This window comes from Clupea harengus, chromosome 17 (assembly GCF_900700415.2).
Source record: "Clupea harengus chromosome 17, Ch_v2.0.2, whole genome shotgun sequence".
NCBI lineage: Eukaryota > Metazoa > Chordata > Actinopteri > Clupeiformes > Clupeidae > Clupea > Clupea harengus.
In genome coordinates, this window is record NC_045168.1 from 25,715,184 (window position 1) to 25,741,847 (window position 26,664).

The window sequence follows — 26,664 nt, forward strand, 5'->3', positions numbered from 1 at the left end:
GTGTGTGTGTGTGTGTGTGTGTGTGTGTGTGTGAGTGTGTATGTGTTTGTGTCGTATGTGTGTGTATGTGAATGCATTTGTGTGTGTGTGTGTGTGTGAGGGCCTATTTGGCACCCTGGACGAGCTCCTTGACTTGCTCCTTGATTGGCTCAGCCAGTGGCTTTCCGAACAGCGCTGCCTTCCACACGCTCTGATAGGCTTTCTCATTCTGTTTGAACATCTGCAGCTCTGCTTCTGTCTGTGAGCGCATCACCTGCAGGGGGGTCACAAGGGCGAAACAACCCTCTCAGAACATACACTCCTCAAAACATACACTCCTCAAACAGCCTGGTCTCAATCAGCCGTCGTACATATGTATACGAAAATCCTGAAGATACAAATTCGTAACAATACTTACTAAATGTTGGTATGGCATTATTAACCACGCCCATAATACAACGTGAGTCAACGTCTGTCTCCGCCATATTGGATTTTTTTATCTCCCATTCACTCCCATTGTACCAAAATGTTTGTAATAACTTGTGTTCTGCTTCCTGAAATAAAATTTTTCTGTTATATTCTTACAATTTAACATTGATTTCTCATTAAAAATGCAATCATAACATGTTTATTTTACATCGTTTGACTTCACGAAGTGTGTTTAAGATCACCTCTCACTTTGAAAGGGGTGATGTCATCACTTTCGTTTTACCAAAATATGTGTAATTAATTGTGTTCTGCATCATGAAATACTGTTTTTCTGTTATATTCTTACAATTTAACATTGATTTCTCGTTAGAAATGCAATCATAACACGTTTATTTTACATCGTTTGACTTCACGAAGTGTGTTTAATATCATTATTCACTTTAAATGGGGTGACGTCATCAGTGGTTTATTGGACCTTTTTCTGCTTAGATTTTTTTTTAAACTTACCGAGAAGTAGACACTGCACACTGTAAACCTCGTTATTGTAACTGAAGAATACGTCTGAGGGGATTTGCGAGGTGTATGGGCCCATAGACATATATATATATATATATATATATATGTGTGTCTATGTATGGGCCAGCTATGTTAGCTGCATGATTGGTTGTTGACCTGTCAATCTCACTATAAACGTTTCCGTAACCACCATAGACAGACGCCCCATTGACGTGCACGCGTCATAGCCATTTTGGACAGGTGAAGGACTATAACAAGGAGGAGGACGAGCTGTGTGTTTTTCTGAATAAAAATCACTATAGCGTTTACATTTCTCACCCGATTTCACTGAGTCCTTTTTATATTCAGAGGTTTATGGTCTACATGAAGTAGCAGAACAAGTTTTGTCTCCATGTTACTTAGAATCTCGATAGTGAGCTATAATCGCCATGGATACTGTATATACTGTACATACATGCATGTCTATGATAATCGCTGCTAGACGCTCACTGTTTTTCATTCACTTGGAAATGCTGAAAATAAATCTAAACTATTGAAATAGTGCATTTTTAACTACTAATATTTGACCATCTTTGAGAAAAAATTGAACAAAATCTGCTAATTTTATTATTATGACTATGAGGAATAATAATACACAAGAAGCATGTTACGTGGTCATGTGCACTACTATGTCCTTTTTCGATAGGGTTACAGTTTTTTTTCGAGAGGTTAGATATGATATTGATATTGGCTTGATATTGACTTGTGATATTGATATATGCACATAAAAGCATCATCATTCCAACCTCTTCGTCATATGAATGATTCCTTCACTGACCAAGGCTGTTAAACCACGGACTACAATTCAATTAATTTATATAGTGCAAGAACAATACAATTGTCTCCTTAGAGGTGGTAATAGGGGAGGGGAAACAATCAGGAACATGGCAGAAAAAATGGTCAGACCAGGTGAGATCATTGCTGATATTCACCCCCAGGAACCTGAAGCAGCTGAACTTTTCCACTTCAGATCCGTTGATGTGTAGGGGTGCATGCTCCACCTCCTGCCGCCTCCTAAAGTCCACAATCATCTCCTTAGTCTTGCTGATGTTAAGAGTGAGGTTATTATCCAGACACCATGTTGTCAGGGTATCAACCCCCCCTCTGTAGGCTGACTCGTCCCTCTCAGTGATGAGGCCCACAATGGTTGTGTCATAAGCAAACTTAACGATGAGATTGGAACGGTGCGTTGCCGCACGTCATGTGTGAACATCATGTGTGAACAAGGAGAACAGGAGGGGGCTGAGCACACAGCCCTGGGGGGTGCCTGTGTTGGTGGCGGAATATTTCACTTGATTTAGTAAGTAGTGCTACAAATTTTTATCTTCAAGATTTTCGTATACATATGTACGAACAGGTTTTGGAGATCACTTTGCAGCCAGCCAGCCAGCCCAGCAGCCTACATATCAAGCTCAATACTTCATATTTAGATTACATGAGGAAGGCACATTATCACCTGGTAGACAAGGCCTGACAACTTGACAACTATCTGAGAAATCCATCTTGGTCAAAGTAGCTATGTTGAGCTGATGGTGTACCTCTGTCTTTTGGTTTTGGTGAAGTTTATGATCTGGAGTCGAACAGCCCCTGATAGCCACACATTAGCCATAAGATTTCTAAGCATTCTCTTTCACTATGATGGAATGATGTAACTAAATGAAAAGTCTACTTTGTAGAAATGTGATGAAGAGTATGTAATGTTGCAAAACCAATTTCTAAATCAGTTTCCATGCATCTGAACACAATTCAGTGTGAACTTCAACCCTAGGATTACTCACAATTAGTCACTGATGACACAACAAACAGTAATTTAACACCAGACAACAGTTGCATCATACAGATGCTCCTGTTGCTCAACTGGTAGCGCAAGGTGCAAAAAAAAACACAAACATCACGAGTTCAGTTCTTAGGGAGCATAGATACAGAAGAAAATGTGCATCCACAGTGTACTGCTTGATTTGTAGGCATGTCTGCAAAATGAATAAATGGGGACGGTGAATATACCATTAAAATAATACCTGCCTGCACTGATGAGGGTAGTATCATTACAATAGCCATGGTATCCCTGAGCCCCTTGAGCTTGCGTGTGTGTGTGTGTGTGTGTAAGTGTGTGTGTGTGTGTGTGTGTGTGGCTCTGTCCGTGACATTGGTGCCTCCACAGGGAGATTATTAGGCGATAAACGTAACCCCCATGACACTGTCCACCTGGGGCAGCAGGTGTGTGACCTGTTGATCCAATCTCCTCAGGATGTATTTAGCCAGTCCACGGGGTCTCAGGTGTGGCGGAACTAATTGCTTCCCTGGGAATGTCTTAAGTGGATTGATGACCTCTAAAAACATGTTTATCCTTTCACTGACTGACAAAAACAGTCTGGGGCTTATCTCCTTTATCTTTTACGAGACCTCTCTGGCAGCAACCAAAACAGAACAAATAGGTTCTATTTGGATTTGAGAAGCAAATCTGAAAAGCATGCTTGATGCCTTCTTCAAGGACATCCTAGTCTATAGCTATATCCGCTTTGAATGATATCCTCATTCTCTCTCTCCTTTCACCCTCCTTGTAGTTGCTCTGCTATGGCCTAAAACATCACAAATTCACTGACCTCCACATACTCTTCAGATGCTGGAGCGGATCAAATGTGCTTATATGTTTACACTAGAGGTGGCAATTCACAGTCCAAACTGTTTGAGTTACAGGACAATTAGACTGCTACTGTAGCGTAATTCAGTGTTACTTGAGATCCACACAGATGACTTCACAGAATAAAGACAAACGTGTGAGTAGCAGCTCTTTAGTCTGCTCTCACAGACACCCTTTTGGCACCACCGGTGAATTCCAGACACTTTGTGAAACAAGGAATTGAACGCAAAATAGAAGACCAAGTATAAGGTTTTCAGGTAAATAGAGGTTGTTCTGTAATTTTCTTTAAATTCTCCCCAACTTTATTCAAATAAAAGCCATATGATAACCAATCAGTTCAGCGTGTGATGTGTTTAGTGGTTGTTTGGTGTGTGACATCATCATTTACTGCTCACATGTCCAGGAAACATAAACAATATTTGGTGAATAGCATAAGTGACATGTACAGATAAATTATTTCCCAGTCCTGTCACTGCATGTGAAGATCCTTCCAACAGCTTCGACAGTGCAACAAATGAAAGTACTGAATTGCCACAGAATGTCAGTGAAAGCTTTCTTATGAATGGAGTGTGTGTGTGTGTGTGTGTGTGTGTGTCTGTGTGTGTGTGTGTGTGTGTGTGTGTGTGTGTCTGTGTGTGTGTGTGCGTATGTGTGTGTCTGTGTGTGTGTGTGTGTGTGTGTGTCTGTGTGTGTGTGTGTGTGTGTGTGCGTATGTGTGTGTCTGTGTGTGTGTGTGTGTGTGCGTATGTGTGTGTCTGTGTGTGTCTGTGTGTGTGTGTGTGTGTGTGTGTGTGTGTGTGTGTTTATTCTACCTAAAATGGCAAGGCAGCTCCTCCTTCCAGCTTCAGCAATACAGACAATCGTGTGCATGAGTTGGGGCAGGATTACACTTTCAATAAACTGCATTCACTTTTGATGACAAGAGACTGAAAGATGATGCTATTGCTAAAATAAGTGATTGTGTTAAGGATTCAGATCTGTTCTCTATGTCCGTGGTTCTCAACCCTTGGGTTGCGACCCAAATTTGGGTCGCGGGAGTTTCTGAAAGGGTCGCGAGACGAGTTTTAAATGTTAACCTTTTTTCACCAGCCATGCTCCCTCTGTCCATTAGGGAATACCTGCCCCCAGTTCTGACATTAAACTACATAAACCGGCACTAGTTCTGCATGTAGGCCTATCTAACAATAACATGTTCGAACATTCAGCCAATCAATATCGCATATCAGATATTTCAAATGTATCAACATTTAAAACGTCACTGTACTGCGCGAGGATCTACTCTGACATGACCGGAGAATGTCTAGACTGTAGAGTAAACTAGTGTAGGCTAAACAAAAAAAATGGATACATTTCTTAAAGTCAACAGCAAATCTTCGTGTAAACCGAGTACCAGCTCAGATATGTATTCTTCTGAAGAACCAAAGAGGAAATATTTACGGGCCTTCGACTTGGTATTTCTGAAATATGGATTTACGTATTGCGTGAAGAATGGTGAGCACAAGTCGTTGTGTGTGCTATGCAACGAAATACTAGCTAATGAAAGCCTGAAGCCTTCGAAATTGCAGAGACATTTAGAAATAAAGCACGCCAACTATAAAGAGAAAATACTTTTTTAAATACAGTCTTTTATTTTAAACGCATGAGCCAAAACCTCGAGGCGTCCCAAAAGACATATGAACGTGCCATCACTGTTCGGGAATTTAGCAAAAAAGTTGAGAACCACTGCTCTGTCATCATAAATTGTTTAGTCATATAAGGACTTTTATTTTGAATTGAGAAAACCGACTGTTAACTCATTTATCGGTTAGAAAGACAGCATGAAAAGTTCGCGTGTGTGCTTCTCGACAACTCCTTTTTGTTAGTTATTTGCAGGCATTCCCCGTAAGTGTAAACATATTAGTAAATGTTCATGTTTAGTAGTTGCAGTTTGACCTGTGAAATGTCAATAATTAAGATATATTAGTAAATTAGTTTCTGTTAAATGCATACATTTCGGTTGCTAGATACACTGTTAGGAGGCTACATGCCTCGTGCTTGGATCCATCCTGTGCATTTGTACCATTCACATGACTTTGTACTTAATTGTAATTGATGTACGTATCTGTGTCTCAGTTTCAGACCGTTCACATGATAAAACTTAACCCTCGGTACCAAGACTTATTGGGTATGGTGTTTAACTTGCTGGATAGCTGAACGAGGAAACTCAGTGAGGCCAGTAGGCTACACCTACTAAATCCCTGTGAAGCAAACATTGAATATCTTATAGAGTTATTGGTGGCGTAAGTGATGGACAAAGCTTTAAGTCCAACCAATTCTGAAAATCAAGAATGCCTGAAGCTAATTCTGTACCAAGATGCTTTTGAAATCGTCAATCCCATCGGCTCTGCTACGAAAAAACACAAAGTTGTTGCAGTCTATCTTTCTGTGGAAAATGTACCTGTTCATTTGCATTTCAATACTGATCAAATGTGCCTTGTCTAACTGTGAAATGACCTAAACACTTTGGAAGTGCTACAGTTTTATCTGATATGTTATCAGATTTTAATGATTTGGAAGAAAATAGAATTACTATACATGGTGAAACAGTCAAGGAGGCTATTGCTGGTGATTCATTTGGGCTCACACAGCATTGGTGGGTTTACTGAAAACTTTAGTCATTCTCAGTACTTTTGCAGGTACTGTGAAATCATACGAAGGGAGTTTCAGAGTGATGATCCAAATGTTTGCGGTCTACAGCGCAACGCTGAAAGTTACGATCCTGCTGTTGGTGATCTACTCTACAAGCTGGAGTCAGTCACGGCATCAAAGGAATGAAGGTAAACTCTGTTTCCAATGCTTTGAAATATTTTCATGTATGCCAACCTGGTCTCCCACCTTGTCATATTTGAGGGTGTCTTGGAATATGATGTTGCACTCTACTTGAAGTATTTCATTAAGAAAAAAAAAAGGTTAACATACTCAGATTTGAACCGGTGCATCAAGCAATTCAAGTACAAAGGATCTGATACTAACAAATCCTCAACTCTGAGGTGCCCAGACTTTCCGGTCAGGCCATTCAGAAGTGGAATTGCTTGAGGTTGCTGCCTGGTGACAAAGTGTGTAACTGGTGACCAAGTGCAAAATCCAGAAGATGTGTAGCAGTTAACTCTCAAGCTTAAATATATTGTTTGGTTGTCACACATATATGATATCAAGACATCAAAGAGATGTTGCTGCTTCTGCTACAGAGGACTCATGCCTGGCAGGACAGGTGCAGATGGACCAAGTTCCCTTGACCCCCACTATTCTTGTGTGTGGTAAGTTAACTTTTGTAGTCCCTAAAATCACTTGTCACAGGTCGATCTTGAGATCTAGCCCTCTGAACAGCTTTCACAACTACTGCAGAGGCTTTTGGGCGGGGGAGATGCTCCCTTCTTTCGATGTATCGAGTTACAAGTGCCTTTTCCAGCTGCTCCAGGAACACCCTCCTCTTGTTGTGCTTACGAGGCATCCAGGTAGGGTTGACCTCTCACCATATCACAAAGGCATTGTAGGAGGAAACATCAGTCTTCCTTCTGCAGCTGTACGTTTCATTCACCCTATCTACCCACATCCCCTGGTTCTTCTCTGGGACTCCACTTGTCGGCTTCCCGTTGTAGACTTGCATCTTCCAAACGTAGCTGGAATTGGCGTCGCAGGCCACCCATGACTTGATCCTATATTTTGCTGGCTTGCTGGGCATATACTGCGGGAAAGGACAACGAGCTTTGGACAGAACAGATTCGCATCAGTAATTAGTATCCGTGTCACAGAAATCAATAGTGAAAATCACTTACAGTGGGGAAAATAAGTATTTGAACCCCTGCCGATTTCGCAAGTTTGGCCACTTGCAAAGAAATGTGTGATCTATAATTGTAATGGTAAGTGTATTTTAACAGTGAGAAATAGAATATCAACAAACAAATCCAGAAAACTGCATTTTATAACATTTATGACTTTATTTGTATTTGATGCAGAAAATACAATATATTGTATTATTATATTCTATATTATATTTATTTAATATCCTAATATCCACAGACTGTGGTTTCAAACCGCCAGATTGATAACAACAAGGAGATGTTCACGGCTATGCAAATGAAATTGGATCGAATTGAAGACCTGCTACAAAAAGTTCTTACAAAAATGGGATAAAAGGTCTCAAGAGTAGAGGCGCAAATTGAATGCAGCTACTTGCAAGACCAAACAATCCCAATCTTTTCTGCTTTCGGCTCCCTCAACCGGAACGGGCCTTGGCCAAGCCCGTTGCTGGAAAAACAACTCCCCTGAAGATTGCTGCAGTGAGACTCTCTCTCATTCCCTTCCCCCTTTCCACAGACACCTGTGGATTGTTGTCTCTGTCCAGGACCCTTTCAAGGCTGTCTCCATGGCAACGACAATCTTGCGAACTGAGAATCTGTCTGATTGTGGCCTGGGGGAAGGAACAACCCAGGCCTACTCATACATGAACTTTGACATACATACATGAACTTTGCATACATATACACGTACATACTACACACAGATATGCATCCACTCCCCCACCCCCCATCCCACGCCTTCGCCTCGTCTGCTTCGTACCCCCCAGTATGACAAGACAGGGTCTGTGACTGGCGCCTCAACGGGCTGCTGGGCCAGCTGGCTGCTTGTCTGTGCTGGCTTACCTTCTCCCCCCCACTGGCTGGGCTTAGATCACCCAGTCTTTGGCTTCAAACTGTGCTTCTTCCAACCTTGCAAAACTTCCATCTTTGCCTCGGACGTCAGAAATCCACCACGTGGTTATCTCTGCTGAACGCTAAACTTCTGTCTATATAAACCTTGTGCGATGTGTTTATGATTGCTTCACTTTCAGCCTTGTGCTGGGAGTGAGCCCGATTGCAATTGTTGTTTGTCTAATAAATATACTTATATGCAGCTCCGGAGTCCTGAGGTAACTAGGGTGAATTTTCACCTATCAAGTAGCCTAGTGTAAGTGCAGGTGGATTTGCTTAGCACTGTGGTTGACCTTAAGTCCTTATGAATTCAGATTCACAACTTTCCTTGACCGTTTTCCATCGAGGTCAAGGAAAACAAGTTAGGAAAAACCGATAGGACGAACTAACTGACCACAGCCCAAGTCTGTGGAGGCACTTGGTATATGGACAAGGGGCCTCTTCCTGAGGTGGTGCAAAACAATCCATCTTTTTACCACTAGGGGTACTGTAACAAGCCAAAAAACACACTTTTCCTAAGAACTTTTGATGCTTTGGCCTTGTCATGGCAAAAGGTGTCCGGGCACCGTCATAATGGCTTTCGAACGACTCTTGAGTGACAGTTGCTATACGAACGCTAGCATTACGTAACCCGGACACCTTTAGGCTATCAGTCAGTGAGCCTCAAGAGTCGTTCGAAAGCCATCAGCTACTTTTTAGTCGCTTAATATTGTGCCTAAACGGACACTACGTAATCCGGACGTCTTTTCGCTATCAGTCAGTGAGTCTCAAGAGTCGTTCGAAAGCCATCAGCTACTTTTTAAGTCGCTTAATATTGTTTATAATTGTTTGCAGCACCTTTAACTATAGAGGACAACGGTGGAATTGCTAATCGCTAACGAGATGCTAGCGGCTAAACCTATGTGCTTACTTACAGGAGACCGGCAGCCAATATTAAGCGACTAAAAAGTATCTGATTGCTTTCGAACCACTCTTGAGACTATCTGACTGATAGCCAAAAAGTGTCCAGGTTACGTAGTGTCCTTTTAGGCACAATATTAAGAGACTAAGCTGTAGTTTTAGCTACACCTGCCTGCCGGTATCCTGTAAGTTAGCAAATTTCAACAGGTTTCACCGCTAGCATCTCGTTAGCGATTAGCAATTACTCCGTTGTGCTCTATAGTTAAAGGTGCTGCAAACAATTCCCTGTTTTGTGAAAATGTAATTGTGGGTGCCGTCAGATATGTCTAATAATCACAACCAGGGGCGTCGTTAGGCCTATTTTAGGGGGGCTGAAGCCCCCCTAAAATGTTCTTCAGCCCCCCCAAATCATTTGGCATTATTGGCTTAAATTAATTAAACTATTGTTTCTCACACGGACAAGTTAATTATAACTCTAACATGCTACTTATATGCGTGCGTTCTGGTTTGTATGTTTACTCCCCCTTCAAATTATACTCCAATAGCCTTTCATCATACTTTACGATATAAACCCCGGACACTAGTACCGTCTCTCGTCAACGACAGCCAGTATTATAGACAAGGAGTTCAAAGTAATTATGCACGGAGTGAAATTGTAAGTACAAGAAGTTATAGAATGTGGCTATCTGTAGTTGTTAACGAGTGTTACCTGCTTTAGGTTTACTTGATATGAGGCAAATGAAAGCGAATATTGTAGTGGGCTATGTTAAAACTAAGCTAGCTTGCTACTTTGTTAGAAACTGTCACCAGTTAGCAAGAGTGTGAACGAGCGAATTCGAAATACAAGAAATAACTATCGACATCTCTCTATTCTTTGCATTGATATATCTCTCTAGTATTTCAAAACAATATTATCAGTCCCTATAGAATGTTGTTATTTATAATCAGTTAATGCTAGTGAAAACTAAATGTCATAGTGTCCCTCATAACGCTATTGTACCGGTATATCATCCAATTCATTGACCAGATGGATATAAGAAGATTCTTTAGGAGAGGTGGTAGCTCCGCCCAGTCAGATGAGAGAGAGAAGCAGGAGATTGACAGGGCTGAAGGAGCCGGTGTGATGGAGGTTAGTGGTCTACAGGTCTAGAAGGAAATGAGTGGAGTTTTTTTAATTTTCTTCTACTGTGGTAGAAATGTATAGGCATTTGTTGTCAGGCCTAGGCTACTCCAAGGGTTAGCCTAAACTAGATTATTACATGATATTTTTATGCCAAGTCATAAAATTGGCTTCTGGATTTCGATCAGTTAATGTTTCAATGTTTGAACTTATCTTAAAGGGTCATGCAGAAGGAGAGGCTGAGGCAGAGAGTCAGAGAGAGGAAGAGACAGACCAAGCAGCTGCAGCAACTAATGATTTAGGTGAAAAAGACACAGGGCCCAGACAGGTTAAGCTGAAGAGCTACCCACAGGACAGCTTTGGTGCTCAGAACAGGTCATTTCACCACAGCTGGTATATTTGTGTTGTCAAATTTCACTATGACCCTGTCATTCTGTCTCTTGTGTTATACTGAATGCAAGCAAAACTACAGAGCAAAATCACACTCTTTCTGATTAAACCAATCTATGAACTGTCTGAAACAATGGATATCCGCGGCCCCAAATGGGCCTTTAAAAAAAAATTTGCAGCGCGCAAACATGCCACTCCCCTTGCGGCTAAGCCCCCCCTTTCTTTGAATCCTAGAAACGCCCCTGATCACAACACATTAAGGACTTTTTTTAGAGGAACACAACAAAGGAATTGCTAATCGCTAACAAAATGCTAGCGCAAATTACTTTGATACTATTACAAACCAGCGAGTCAACAACTTTCCTAACACAGTCAAACATCAAGCACATGGTTGTTTTGCTTGGTTTATTGCAGGTAAAATACAGACAAGCTGGTCTCAGGTAGAGAAGTATAATGCGAGATGCTCTGGGGTAAATAGCGTTATTGAGGTATTTAATGCAGCGCAAGTCTGTCACTTCGGAAAAAGTGTCCGGGTTACGTAATGCTAGCGTTGGTCAGGCAACAGTCACTCAAGAGTCGTTCGAAAGCCAATATTACATCACCCGGACCCCTTTTGGCACCTGGACACCTTTTGCCATGACAGCCTAATAAAGTGGTTATGTCTGGTGACATCTCGGAAGATCCCAAAAAGGGACATGACAGCCTATCACAGGGGTACTCAATAGGCGGACTCCGGACCCAGACTCAATCAAATTTGGACCGAATCCTAAATCAACATTTTAATTTAATCATGATCCAAGCAAGTTTTCATTGGTTCGTGATTTCGTGCTATATATTTTTTTCCTACTCGATGTGGTTTCTATCTTCCGTGTCCAATCCAGAGGTCCAATCAGGAGCTGTAATAACAACATCACTATGACAACTCACTCACTCAATATTGGCCGCGAGCTCTGTGGGTCACGCAGGTTGTGGTGTCAATGGCAACAACGCGGGCAGATTGATTTGTGAATGGTATCTGTTTCTCAGCAAACGAAAATCATAGCGTGCTCTAAACCTGACAAAAAACGTGAATTTAAGACAGAGTGGACTGACAAGTATGCATTTGTGCTGCCTGTGGTGAGCACAACACTGATGTGTTTAATCTGCAACGAGACGGTTGCCTTTGACAAAAGTGGAAACGTCACTATGAAACAAAGCATGCACACTTCAAACAAAATTACCCCCAGAACTCTGAGGTAAGGGCCCGAAAAATAAACCAACTGCAATCATCATACCAAGCAACATGCAGTGTAATAGTTAAATCAGCCACACAATGAATATGGTGAAAAACTAATACAGGAGCACACTCACTAATGAACACTTACATCAGTGCCTCCGCCTGGCCTTCACACCTTTTATGCCCAAGCTTAAAGCACAAAAAAGGTGTCACCTTTCACACAAATAAGGCCACACATCATCTTTTGTGCATAGTTCAAGCGTTTCTGTTGGAGTTATGTTTTTGGATTTTGACCGTCACTGTTCCGGACCCTTGACTGAATGGAAATTTGCAGAGTGGACCTTTTGGGTTTCTAATTGAGTACCCCTGGCCTATCATGTCAACTAAAATTAAAAACCTTTAAAAGTTTTCACTGGCCACAGACCTTGTCGAATCTTCACCAAATTTAGCCCAAATCATCTTCAGAAAAAGCCTCAAAAGTTATCAGACTGATTTTTTTGGTTTGAAAACTATTCATCCTTTACAGCTAACAAATCTGGCAGCAAAGCCGTCAACCAGGAAATGATCTTGCCCAATCTATGGTAAATTGACATGAAAATTTCTGTGGGTGCTTGCAGCAATGCCCTTGCCATCAAGTTTCCATGGCAAGAAGTGACTGCATGTGTGTTAGAAATAGATTGTTAAAATTTGAATCCACTATATTTTCGCAGAGGTAAACTATACTCAAGTCACGTAAATAGCAACAAAAAGATTTACATGTACTTCATTTAAATACCATGAAATATGGTATCATGTTGTATACAGCCAGTATATTATACTCTACAACTCTTATACACCAGATGGCACTTTGAATGCATTTCAGTCATGGGTTAGTTGTGATTGGCTCTCTCAGTGTACAGGGAGCCCTTTTGCATATCGCCTTTGGAAATATAAGAGCTATGTTTCCAACTGTCACCAAATAGTGTTCTGTTCAGTGTGCCACACTAAACCATATATGCACCTGAGCTTGGGTAACTATTATATTTACAGCTATTTAACGTGTCTTTTCTATACTTTTCATTTTCCAGAAAACAAAAGATTTAAAGTTTGTATTGGCAGATGGTATTGATGCTGTTATACATGGGAAGGGGTGTTGTAGAATGTTACAAACCATTTTGCTGAGTTGCTCATGATATGAGTGCATTACATTTGTCATTTCTCTCATCAAATATTTGCAGAGTACCATGGACAACATAACTTCTGAAACAACTTTCATTCTGAAGATGTATGAAAAGATGGACCATCAGAAATATTTATATTTCACTGTTTTTCTTCTACCGTACATTTTAACCATTGCCTTGAATACACTTTTAATTGTAGTTGTTTATAAGGAACGAGCCCTGCATGAACCAATGTATATTTTCATTTGCAATTTATCATTTAATGGAATATACGGAAGCACAGCTTTGTTGCCACATATTATGACTAAGCTTGCTACACAGTCATACACGATCTCTCTGGTAAACTGCCTCATTCAGGTATTTTGTATACACACTTCTGGTATTGTTGAACTGATGACGCTGGCTATAATGGGATACGACAGATATGCTGCCATATGCACCCCATTACACTATCATGCCAATATGTCTCTAAGAAAGGTTAAAATTCTCATTGCAGTAGCCTGGCTTTTTCCTCTTTGTTCTTTCCCACTATATTTAGCACTGACAATCCAGCTGTCCTTCTGCAACAATGTAATTCGTAAAACCCACTGTACTAATTTTGATCTAGTTAAACTTTCCTGCACTAGTACTTTGATAAATAACATTGTTGGACTCCTAACAATGGGTGTTTATATGTTCCCTCAGCTCTTTGTGATTTTGTTTTCATATGTTAAGATCCTTAGAATCTGCAGAAAAGCATCCAAGGAGTGTCAAAACAAAGCACTTCAAACATGCATACCACATGTGTTGATTGTTATGAACTTTTTTTTTGGTTCTTGTTTTGAATTTATTAGTGCCCGCATGACAGACAACCAAGTACCATTTGGTGTATCAGTATTTATGTCTCTGTATTTCTTGATTTTGCAACCACTCTTTGATCCTATAATATATGGTATGAGCACACTTAAATTGTATATTGTTAAGTTTCTTCAAAAGAGGAAACTGTCACCGGTATTGTAAGAGATAATGTCATGTTTTCCATTTTATTGTTTTAAAAGTCATATCTGCATACAAAATATTTTTTTTTTTGTGATAGTACTGTAAGTTGTGTTTCATTCTCTCTTTAATGTTAGAATAATGCACCGAACAGACTGAATAGCAATATTGGACATCCAGTACTACAACATGGCATATATGTAATATATCCAAATGGGGAAATCAGATAACAATTTCTGTATTTTATCATTTAATAAATCTTAAATTAATCTGCCTCTGAGAAAAAGTCTTATATTATCTTCTTCAAGTAATATCCTTTTGAAGAATCTGTTGGAAAACTCTGTAACATATATAAACTAACATATATTATGTAGTTTTGAACTGCTTGACAGCTTAATGTGGTTGATAGACAACATATGCTGGGGACAGTGTTCATGTATAATTATCTGTGATCTGTAGCTGAGTAAAGTGGTATCCTTCATTTCAATGGCACGATGAATCCGACATAAATGTTATACATTCATGAACATAACAAACTTATAGCTTTATAGCTATCACATTTAAATCAATACAAACATATTTATTTGGTTAAAAAAGCATAAACATACATTATATTTATATAAAATAAACTGTAATCAACAGGGGCTTTTATCAGACTTCTACTTCACCCACTAACTGGATTACTGCCATTACTGCCTGCCCAGCTCCTGACTGCTGCCTTCTGATTTCATGACCAATCTTTCTTTGCTTACCTCCATACCAGTTGCCAGTAGATGGCGACATCATAAAATACAAAATAAGTTCAAGTTGTCAGCTACTGTATGTCTCATGGCTGTGAAAAAAAAGAGTGCCATCAGAAATGCTTGTTTTGACATTTTACTTGAATTATATCAGATACTATGCACTACAATCTGGCTGCAGTAACAGTTGTTGTAACTGTTGGTCATTGAATGAAAACAGTTTTGAAAAGTTTTCCAAATAAATGCATAACATGACCTATTCAACCATGACGAGGGCCTGCACACGAACACAGAAATAAAACACAGTGGCAGTTGTTGTAACTCTTGGTCAAATCCAAATCGGATATAGAGAATTCAGGAATATAGGTATACAGTTGATAGTTCAGGAAAATAACCAATATATTAGGCCTATATTCAGTAAATACGTTTTAATATTTCCCCTTACTATTAAAATCTTAATAGAAAAGGTTGATTGATAGAAAATGACAAATCCGTTTTATTAAGCCTATACGGATTTTTCAAATTCATGTAGGTGTCTTTCAGTGATAAACTTGTACACTTTAGTACATGCATAACACACCAGAAAATAATTAGTTTTGTCAGGATAGTCTTTGCTCGACAAGTTTAGGGATCACCCGGTTTGCATAATAAGACGTCATACTATGGTGCTGATTATGACGTCCAACGGTTACACGCAACTTTAGCTATGAATTCAAGGCCATTTGAGAAGTTGTACAGATCGCGTAGATCAGTGCAGTTGTTGTAATATCCTTTGAGTGTAGTGCAGTTATTTCAATTTCTGTTGTGATTTCTGTAATAACAAAAACAAAAAACACTAGTTTTGCTCTTCAGACTCTGAGTTAAATTCATAGGATCAGCGATCGGTCTGAATCGGTTTCACCTGCTGGACATTCCCTGTGGAAGCATGTCTACCTGTTCCGTTCAAGACCTGGCATCACTCAGTACATTCAGGGCCGGATTAAGACATTTTGAGGCCTGGGGCTAAGTACCAGGATGAAGCCCCTATTTCCCCCCGACGCACATCAAGACACGCACACAAACCCACGCCAGGTGCACTGACACACCAGAACCACTCTATAGATATGATCAGTTTAAAGTCCACAGAACCACTCTATAAATATGATCAGTTTAAAGTCCACAGAACCACTCTATAAATATGATCAGTTTAAAGTCCACAGAACCACTCTATAAATATGATCAGTTTAAAGGACAACATGTATGTGTGTAGTAGTGCAGTACTGTAGACAATAGTAAACCAATAATGTAAATGTGTACATATTTCCATTTATTCAAAAGCAAAAACAAGGCTAACTAGCCAGGGAATGACCATTATAGGTTACTCAAAAACCCAAACACAAGAAGGCAGACAGTCAGATATACAGTGCAACATCTCCAGGGTGGAAAGCATTTGAATTAGCTTACAAGCTATTTAAAAATCTATTTTACAATAATCAAGCCAGGTTGAGTGTTGGCAGCCGCGGCCTAACATAGAACAAACATGTGACTCACCATCAGTGATATTAAAAGGCCCGTTTTCTGCTCTATCAATGCAAACTCATCAATGAGCTCTTCAAAGTCCAGTTGGCGCAGTACTGTATGTCATGCTCTATTGACATTAAAGTCAAATTGTTCAGTCTGTCCTCGCACATTGATGTCCTCAGTCTATGCCTAATAATTCCTAATTTGGAGAATGACCTCTCCCCACTGGCATTACTAACGGGCAATGTAAGGTAAATCCTCAGCGCTATGTCCACATTTGGGTAAACACTTTGGAGATGCCTCTCCCATATTAATGAAAGTAGGTTTCACTGTGTTGTTGGGTCAGTGAGAGCAACTCGGGAGAAATTCATAAACTGCGCTAGTTCGTCTGGAAAGTCATCCGCTAGATCTGCGTTGTATAAATCCAAAGTATTTGCAGGTTTCTTTACAAACTGCATGCCGCTGTTGTAATGCATTTATAAGCAACTGTTGCCCGGGTTCTTCACCAATCAAAGCTTTATGGAAGAGAGCCACTGTTGAAGAAAACTCATATCAAATATCGACTAGAGTTCGCCCAAAGGCATGTGGGAGACTCCGTGGTCAAGTGGACGAAGGATCTGTGGTCTGATTTGACCAAAGTGGAGCTTTTTTTCAACAGTGGCTCTCTTCCATGAAGCTTTGATTGGTGAAGAACCCGGGCAACAGTTGTTGTATGCAGAGTCTCTCCCACATCAGCTGCTGAAGCTTGAAACTCCTTCAGAGTAGTCATAGGTGTCTTGGTGGCCTCTCTTACTAGTATCCTTCTTGCACGGTCACTCAGTTTGTGAGGACGGCCTGCTCTAGCCAGATTTACACATCCAGCCATATTCCTTCCATTTCTTGATGGATTTAACCAGGGCATGTTTAGTGCCTTGGACATTTTTTGTACCCTTCCCCTGACTTATACTTTTCAATAACCTCTTCTCTGAGTTGCTTGGAGTGATCTGGTCTTCATGGTGTAATGGTAGCCAGGAATACTGATTACTGATTACTGACCAGTGAATGGACCTTCCAGACACAGGTGTCGTTATACTACAATCCCTTGACACATTCACTGCACACTGATCCCCATTTCACTAATTGTGAGACTTCTAGCACCAATTGGCTGGACCTCTGTTGAATTAGGTCAGTCACTTTAAAGGGGGTGAATACTCATGGAATCATGTGAGGGACCGGGCGGTCACCCCACGTAGTTTTGGGAGAGGTCGCGACTGGACTTGGTGGTGTAGTTGGGAAGAAGGGTGCAGAAGATGGTGGTTTTGATATAAAATATATATATATATTTATTTACAGGGGGGGACTGTCAACCCCAACACAGTGCACACAACATAAACACATGTAAATCAAACAGATAACAGATACCGGCCGTACTCACCCGGGACTGAAGTAACCTGGCACCCTAGGCACCTGCTTGGCCGATTAGGCCCAAATATCGGCACCCTCTCAAGGCCCAAGCCAGGCCCAAACTAGGCCCAGGCACTCAGCCCGAAGCTAAGTACATAGCTAGCCGTACCAACTAAACCAAACAAAACAAGCACACAAAAACAGGCACAATATACAAGACACAAAGACAAAGCACAAAGACACCGTGTCCACACAACTAGACACCAAAAACACTTCCTTCACTCCGGTAAACAGGGAAGTGTTTTTGTCTTACTACCTCTGTCCGTGCTCTCATGCCTCTCATAGACAGTCTCTCTCTCTCTCTACACATAAGGCACCCTTTAAATAGGGCACAGCCACTTGGGCTTAATTATATCCAACATTTGACTCAGGTGAGCCAGGACCCAACCATTATGGGGGTGGAGTCCAACAGTCTTAAAGGGCACCATCCCTTTTTTGGCCACGGTGAGGAGGGGGAGAATTCACCTTCTCACAAATCACTTATTTTTCATTACATATTTTTATTTAATTGACATAACTGTGTAAAAATCTGTTTTCACTTTGACATTAAAGAGGTCTTTTTGTGATTTTTTTTGTCAAAATTCCAACTTATATTGACCATGATTGATTTATAAAAGCAATAAAAGGGTAAAACATCCAAGGGGGTGAAAACGTATGCAAGGCACTGTATATTTTGATTAGACCTGGCAATATAGACAACTCTGACCAGGACCTGAGATGGGACGGATTCGAACAAGAAGAGAATACCAGTAAACTCAGGATTCCCAATGAAACGTCTGCTAACAGCACATATGGTGTGTGGCATGCTCTTACCCCGCAGGAAAAACATTCATTAATGGACTCAATCCCATGCTTAAAACCAAACGACCCCAATGGTTTTTATGATTATGTCAGACACTTATTATGAAGATCACTAGACAGACCCTCCAGGAAGTTGCGATGTTGCGATCGCACCAATTCACTCGAATTCAGCGATTCCCCGCGAATTCAGCGCAACGTTGCAATTTTAACACATCACCGCAACTTTCCCGCAAATTTGACAAATCATTGTCATCTCCCACAACTTTCTCCCTCCCCCGGCTACACCAGAGGTGGAAACGGAACTCAGCCCATGTCCTCCGATAATTCAGAAATAGATCTAGCTTCAATTTTTATAATTTTCTGCAAGGTGTGCATGGACCTTTCTACATAGAGTCTGGTAATACATCTATGAAATGTAATGAAAATTATATATTTTGCTGTGAATAATAAAGGAAGCAATGAATCCGATTATTTCCCAAACCCTCTAGAGCTGTTGCCATGGAGATTTAACATTACTTTCTGCTGATAAGGTAGCAGCGAGTGTTTAAGAATGGATAACTTGAAATTGGACGACTTTAAATTAATATATGAAATTGAACAACATAAACACCTATATGGATAAAACAAATTAACAAGGATAGCAAAACAGATTGATCAGCATAGAATGAGAACGGCAGAAACGCAGGAAGGACGTCAGACAGACAGATCAGTGACACAGGCTGTTTTTTTCCCCAGTTATATGTGAAGGCTGAAACATTCATAACATAGTATTCAGTCTTCAGTCTCCTTTTGTAATACCAACAGGTGCACTTCGTTGTGGATAAGTAAAGCCTATGTACTGTTCCCGCTACGTGTTTTACACCACCAGTGCGTTAGCTAACATAGGTAAACAGTCAGCCAAACTAGATTACACAAGCCAGGTGGCGAGCGCCTTGCTCCTTTATTGATGATCAGGTGAAATTTATGAGTGAAACTGTAATACAGAAAATACTGAGAAGGTATACTAAACACAGCAAGTTACTATTATACTCGTTACATCAAGAATCAGAGCAACAACAGATTACAGCACAGCTGGCTAACAAGTGCTAGCGTTAGCCATTAACGGAATTATGAATGAATAACGGTCATATCGCTATATTACTAATAATGAACACAGTTCATGGTAATTAAATTTAGGTCACTTAAACATGTTTATCACAGTATGAAACAGTCAAACACGTAGTCATTGTTTTCGAGGGTGTGAGGGAAAGCATAACACAAGGTTTACTATGAGCATACCGTCCGACACAAGTTTTACTATGAGCATACCGTCCGTAACTAGCATGTGTTTCTAGATAACTGTCTAACAGCTGTTGCCATTCTCACGAGACGAACATTTTAATGATGTCAAAGTAAAAGTCCAATACTATACTGTTTTCGTTTCTATAACAACAATACAAGCAATATACATTTTCTGACCTAAATAAGCAGAGGGCAGAACAGCCTATTTTGCTACATTTTTGTAGTCCTGGTAATCTTTAGTTTGGCATGTTGGTAAGGTTATTTAGGGGACCATTTATCAATAGTTTTGTTCTTTAATGAATGTTTGTTTATTAATTACTTATTTTTCAACCAATAACTCAATTACAAAGAGGGAAATTCGCAACTTTTTATCGCACATTTCACTTACTCCCGCAATTTCATCGCAACAAACACCTAAAAAACCCCGCAACTTTCATCGCAACTTTTTGGAAAAGCTCCCGCGAAATCAGGAATTTTAGGCCGCAACTATCACAAAAAAGGCCCGCGAAATCCTGGGGGGACTGACTAGAGGCACTACTTTGAGGTGAAGGGAGACTGGTCTGTGACTCTGGACTCTGATGTAATGATTCACACCGCTGTTTCAGGTCTGAATTCTGATCTAAAGACTCTTTACTTTAACACTCTGCCCCCCATCAACAGTAGGATTCACTTCAAACAGCGGGACCAGCGAGTTCAGTTGATATCAGCTTAACTGAGAAAAAGGGACTACCAAAAGGTGTTCGCCAAATGCATAGCTGCGGTTGATGGTGCCACAGATTACGCAAATTTCACGTTCCCTGCTGCCAGGCTGACTCCCACAGGTAACACAACCCGTGGCGCCCCACCGCCAAGGGGAACAATGCTTTGGATGCCTAAAGGAAGGGCACTGGGTTGAAGAATGTCCAAGCAGGACATAAGCACGGTCATAAGGGGAATACACACCATAGACGGAGCAATAGCAAGGACGCCATGGCTTATGGAACAAATGCGCAAATTCTTTGCTACTCTGAAGGGCAAAGATCAGTCAGCATAGGAATGAGTGGCCTCTGCTTCGCATGTAATCTTAGATCAGGGTATATACAGCAATCCTTAAGTTAAATGTAATACCTTTTTAAAACCTTTTTTTACTACCTTCTGAATTTTTTTAAAACCATCACGACACTGAGTTGCAAGTGTTAATCGGCGACCTTTCTAACGTTTACGGAGATTTTGACATATATAACACTATACACAACATAATAGATTTAGAGACTCACTGATGTTGACCACATATTGCACACAGTCAGCATAGTAATTAGTGGCCTCTGCTTCGCATGTAATCTTAGACGCCTGCCCCCATATTCCAGCTTTCCTCAGAGGTCAGGAGAGCATCGTTCTCATGGATACCAGGACCCAGTTAGTGTTTCATGTAAACCCCCACCCACTATTGATGGGACACTCCATTTTACCGCATTTAATGGACAGGTCACAGCATACAGAAAATGGACTGACTGATTCCTCCTAGACAGTAGAACGTTCTCCCCTGGACCATCTCAGATCTGTTATGTAGGACAAGGTGTTAATATCCCTTTCTGCATACTCGAAACTCTGTGGGTTGGTCGAATGATTGATGGCATCCTATGGGTTATCAAGTGGGCGCCCTCCTTCTTCGATGTTTCGCTGATTGACCCACGACACCTCCAGAGGGTTCAGCAGTGAGATCCGGCGTCCCGGGCTCACTCCCTAGATGCCATCACTTATCCGACAGAGTACTTCCTCTTTATCCACAGCCACTGACTTCAGCAGCCCTGGAAAGGTCCTTGACTGCCTGCCTGTGGGCCTTCCCCCGCACTCCCATCTCTCGGAGAAGCCTGGTGATGTTGAGGTGGCTACAAATCCTCTGCAGCCTACTTCAACTGGGCAGACCTTAGCTTTCCAGCCTTGTTGTTGTGCATCTGCTGCAAGCTCTGCATACCTTAGCTTCTTGCGCTCGTAGGCCTCCTCCATCGCACTCTCCCAGGGGACCGTGAGCTCGACGATATACACCTGCTTGAGTGAGGCCGACCAAAGCACAAGGTCTGGTCGTAGATTTGTTGTTGCTATTTCTGCTGGAAAGCGGAGCTTCTGGCCTAGGTCTACTTTTATCACACAGGAGCGTGGTAGGACGGGACATTGTGATCGCACAGATTTTTTCCCCTCTCTCTTTGATATTGATATCAGCTCAAGCTTACTTTTTCATTAGATCTCAGGTTTAAAGACATTACATTTTCTTTTGGTGTTGGATCCAACATAGAGTGATTATTTGGATATTTCATGTGTATTGTATGGAAAAGTTGTTCTTGATTATCTGCATTGAATAGCATATGCCACCTGTTTTATTAGTGGTTGTTCTGCCCATAATATGTTTTATGTGTTTTGGTGATTGAAGTTGAATTGTTTGTATAGGACTTTTATTTTGAATAGGACTTTTGTTTTGACGCCCACGAGATCGGGAGGCAATGGAAGTTTGGAGCACACGGGCACCGTTCACATGGCAACACTCAACTGTCACAGCAAACTCAACTTTAACGTGTTTTTAACTTTGAATCTCATAGAAAGCAATGACTAAGTTTTACATGATCGCAATATGTATGTTATTTAATTACAATGAGTTGTGATAACTTTGATGATAAATAGTATATAATATGATTAAATAGTCAAATAAATCGCTGCAACTGTACTGTTGTTTACGTTAGCATGTTAGCTAATTAATGTTAATGTTAATTATAGCTAATTATAATGTTATGTTGTATTTTATAATTCAGCACTTTTTCCACTTTGTTTTTATTCCTAGTTTTACTCCATTCAATGTGGTCAATAAAGGAGCAAGAAGGCTCATTTTCCTGGCTCTTGAAAAAGGAGTTTGGCTCGCTGCTTAATTTATATTAACGCTAGGAAGCAAAAACATATAGACAGAGCAGTACAGTGGTAGTTAAGGTCTTCATTGGTATTTCATATTACAAGCCATAAATTCAATTGATGGTGATTTAAGATTACTATTGCCATTTCACTCACTGACACTACAGCACTACATTACATACAGTATTTTAGATAATTACTATACCACACTGCATGTTCTAGATAATTGAACTTAACAACATTGAAACTTAAGCAACACAAAATATCCTTATCAGCATCCCTCAAGACTACTTAATGAACTTCCAAATGCAAACTTATATAGAAATATAACACACACTCGCATATTACACCCTTTTATTAGGAGCATCTATCTTTTTTTACATTCATCCTGAAATGACGTATGATGTACTGATACTTTTATGAATATAACTTCATACTTTTTGAAACATGATCTGATTGGTTTGCTGTTGTTATTGTGGGTTTGGGTGGAAATCTTGATGTAATTAAGCACTACTGCAGTCCTCCTTTTGCATATTGCATTTCAGACTGAAGAAGTCCCTCCCATCTTTGGAAGTATAAGAACCAAGTTTCCAACTGTCACCAGATAGTGATGTGTTCTGTTCAGTGAGACATACTAAACCATATGAGCTTGGGTAACTATTATATTTACAGCTATTTAACGTGTCTTTTCTATACTTTTCATTTTCCAGAAAACAAAAGATTTAAAGTTTGTATTGGCAGATGGTGTTGATGCTGTTATACATGGGAAGGGGTGTTGTAGAATGTTACAAACCATTTTGCTGAGTTGCTCATGATATGAGTGCATTACATTTGTCATTTCTCTCATCAAATATTTGCAGAGTACCATGGACAACATAACTTCTGAAACAACTTTCATTCTGAAGATGTATGAAAAGATGGACCATCAGAAATATTTATATTTTACTGTTTTTCTTCTACCGTACATTTTAACCATTGCCTTGAATACACTTTTAATTGTAGTTGTTTATAAGGAACGAGCCCTGCATGAACCAATGTATATTTTCATTTGCAATTTATCATTTAATGGAATATACGGAAGCACAGCTTTGTTGCCACATATTATGACTAAGCTTGCTACACAGTCATACACGATCTCTCTGGTAAACTGTTTCATTCAGGTATTTTGTTTGCACACTTCTGGTATTGTTGAACTGGTGACGCTGGCTATAATGGGATACGACAGATATGCTGCCATATGCACCCCATTACACTATCATGACAAGATGTCTCCAAGAAAGGTTAAAATTCTCATTGCAGTAGCCTGGCTTTATCCTTTCTGCTCTTTTGCAATGTATTTATCACTGACAATTCGGCTGTCATTTTGTGGCAATGTCATTCGTAAAACCCACTGTACAAATTTTGATCTAGTTATACTTTCCTGCACTAGTACTTTGATAAATAACATTGTTGGACTCCTAATGACGGTTGTTTATATGTTCCCACCGCTCTTTGTGATTTTGTTTTCATATGTTAAGATCCTCAGAATCTGCAGAAAAGCATCCAAGGAGTGTCAAAACAAAGCACTTCAAACATGCATACCACATTTGTTGATTGTTATGAACTTTTTTTTTGGTTCTTGTTTTGAATTTATTAGTGTCCGCATGGTAGAAAGCCAAGTACCGTTTGGTGTATCAGTATTTATGTCTCTGTTTTTCTTGATTTTGCAACCACTCTTTGATCCTATAATATATGGTATCAGCACACTTAAATTGTACATTGTTAAGTTTCTTCAAAAGAGGAAGCTGTCACCGTTATTCTAAGAGATAATGTCATGTTTTATTGTTTTAAAAGTCATATCTGCATACAAAATATAATTCTTTTTGTGATAGTACTGTAAGTTGTGTTTCATTCTCTCTTTAATGTTAGAATAATGCACCTAACAGACTGAATAGCAATATTGGACATCCAGTACTACAACATGGCATATATGTAATATATCCAAATGGGGAAATCAGATAACAATTTCTGTATTTTATCATTTAATAAATCTTAAATGAATCTGCCTCTGAGAAAAGTCTAATATTATCTTCATCAAGTAATATCCTTTTGAAGAATCTGTTGGAAAACTCTGTAACATATATAAACTAACATATATTATGTAGTTTTGAACTGCTTGACAGCTTCATGTGGTTGATAGACAACATATGCTGGGGACAGTGTTCATGTATAATTATCTGTGATCTGTAGCTGAGTAAAGTAGTATCCTTTATTTCAATGGCACGATGAATCCTACATAAATGTTATACATTCATGAACACAACCGGGGCCAATAACAAAAATATAGCTTCATAGCTATAACATTTAAATCCATACAAACATATTTATTTGGTTAAAAAAGCATAAACATACATTAAAAAACATTTAAAAAAACTGTAATCAACAGGGGCTTTTATCAGACTTCTATTTCACCCACTAACTGGATTAATGCCATTACTGCCTGCCCAGCTCCTGACTGCTGCCTTCTGATTTCATGACCAATCTTTTTCTGCTCACCTCCATACCAGTGGCCAGTAGATGGCGACATCATAAAATACAAAATAAGTTCAAGTTGTCAGCTTCTGTATGTCTCATGGCTGTGAAAAAAAAGAGTGCCATCAGATATGCTTGTTTTGACATTTTACTTGAATTATATCGGATACTATGCACTACAATCTCTCTCTATGCGCTATCTGGCTGCAGTAACAGTTGTTGTAACTGTTGGTCACTGAATGAATACAGTTTTTAAAAGTTTTCCAAATAAATGCATAACATGACCTATTCAACCATGACGAGGGCCTGCACACGAACACAGAAATAAAACACAGTGGCAGTTGTAACTCTTGGTCAAATCCAAATCGGATATAGAGAATTCAGGAATATAGGTAAACAGTTAATAGTTCAGGAAAAGAACCAATATATTAGGCCTATATTCAGTAAATACGTTTTATTATTTCCCCTTATTATTAAAATCTTAATAGAAAAGGTTGATTGATAGAAAATGACAAATCCGTTTTATTAAGCCTATATGGATTTTTATGAAACTTGTACACTTTAGTACATGCATAACACACCAGAAAATAATTCGTTTTGTCAGGATTGTCTTTGCTCGACAAGTTTAGGGATCACCCGGTTCGCATAATAAGACGTCATACTATGGTGCTGATTATGACGTCCAACGGTTACACGCAACTTTAGCTATGAATTCAAGGCCATTTGAGAAGTTGTACAGATTGCGTAGATCAGTGCAGTTGTTGTAATATCCTTTGAGTGTAGTGCAGTTATTTCAATTTCTGTTGTGATTTCTGTAATAACAAAAACAAAAAACACTAGTTTTGCTCTTCAGACTCTGAGTTAAATTCATAGGATCAGCGATCGGTCTGAATCGGTTTCACCTGCTGGACATTCCCTGTGGAAGCATGTCTACCTGTTCCGTTCAAGACCTGGCATCACTCAGTACATTCAGGGCCGGATTAAGACATTTTGAGGCCTGGGGCTAAGTACCAGGATGAGGCCCCTATTTCGCCCCGACGCACATCAAGACACGCACACAAACCCACGCCAGGTGCACTGACACATCAGAACCACTCTATAGATATGATCAGTTTAAAGTCCACAGAACCACTCTATAAATATGATCAGTTTAAAGTCCACAGAACCACTCTATAAATATGATCAGTTTAAAGTCCACAGAACCACTCTATAAATATGATCAGTTTAAAGTGCATAGAACCACTCTATAAATATGATCAGTTTAAAGGACAACATGTATGTGTGTAGTAGTGCAGTACTGTAGACAATAGTAAACCAATAATGTAAATGTGTACATATTTCCATTTATTCAAAAGCAAAAACAAGGCTGACTAGCCAGGGAATGACCATTATAGGTTACTCAAAAACCCAAACACA

At 39.9% G+C, this 26,664-nt stretch overlaps 1 protein-coding gene and 2 long non-coding RNA genes across 3 annotated transcripts; 2 read left to right on the plus strand and 1 right to left on the minus strand.

Moving 5' to 3' along the window:
• Positions 1–84: 84 nt before the first annotated feature.
• On the minus strand, positions 85–25,399 carry LOC122133645. Its single transcript, XR_006152919.1, has 2 exons — positions 25,273–25,399; positions 85–253 (listed from the first exon to the last, which is right to left on the minus strand). It is a non-coding gene; the product is annotated as an uncharacterized LOC122133645 (long non-coding RNA).
• On the plus strand, positions 5,399–8,324 carry LOC122133644. Its single transcript, XR_006152918.1, has 3 exons — positions 5,399–5,485; positions 6,280–6,900; positions 7,664–8,324. It is a non-coding gene; the product is annotated as an uncharacterized LOC122133644 (long non-coding RNA).
• Positions 12,535–14,613, plus strand: LOC116224402 (olfactory receptor 142-like). The gene has a single exon (XM_031583983.2). It carries the CDS (start codon positions 13,184–13,186, stop codon positions 14,117–14,119), a length of 936 nt encoding a protein of 311 aa, XP_031439843.1. The 5' UTR covers positions 12,535–13,183; the 3' UTR covers positions 14,120–14,613.
• Positions 25,400–26,664: the final 1,265 nt, after the last annotated feature.

Bases quoted from the DNA above. Each gene is read 5' to 3' on its own strand.
- LOC116224402 (XM_031583983.2), top strand. From the start codon at position 13,184: ATGGACAACATAACTTCTGAAACAACTTTCATTCTGAAGATGTATGAA.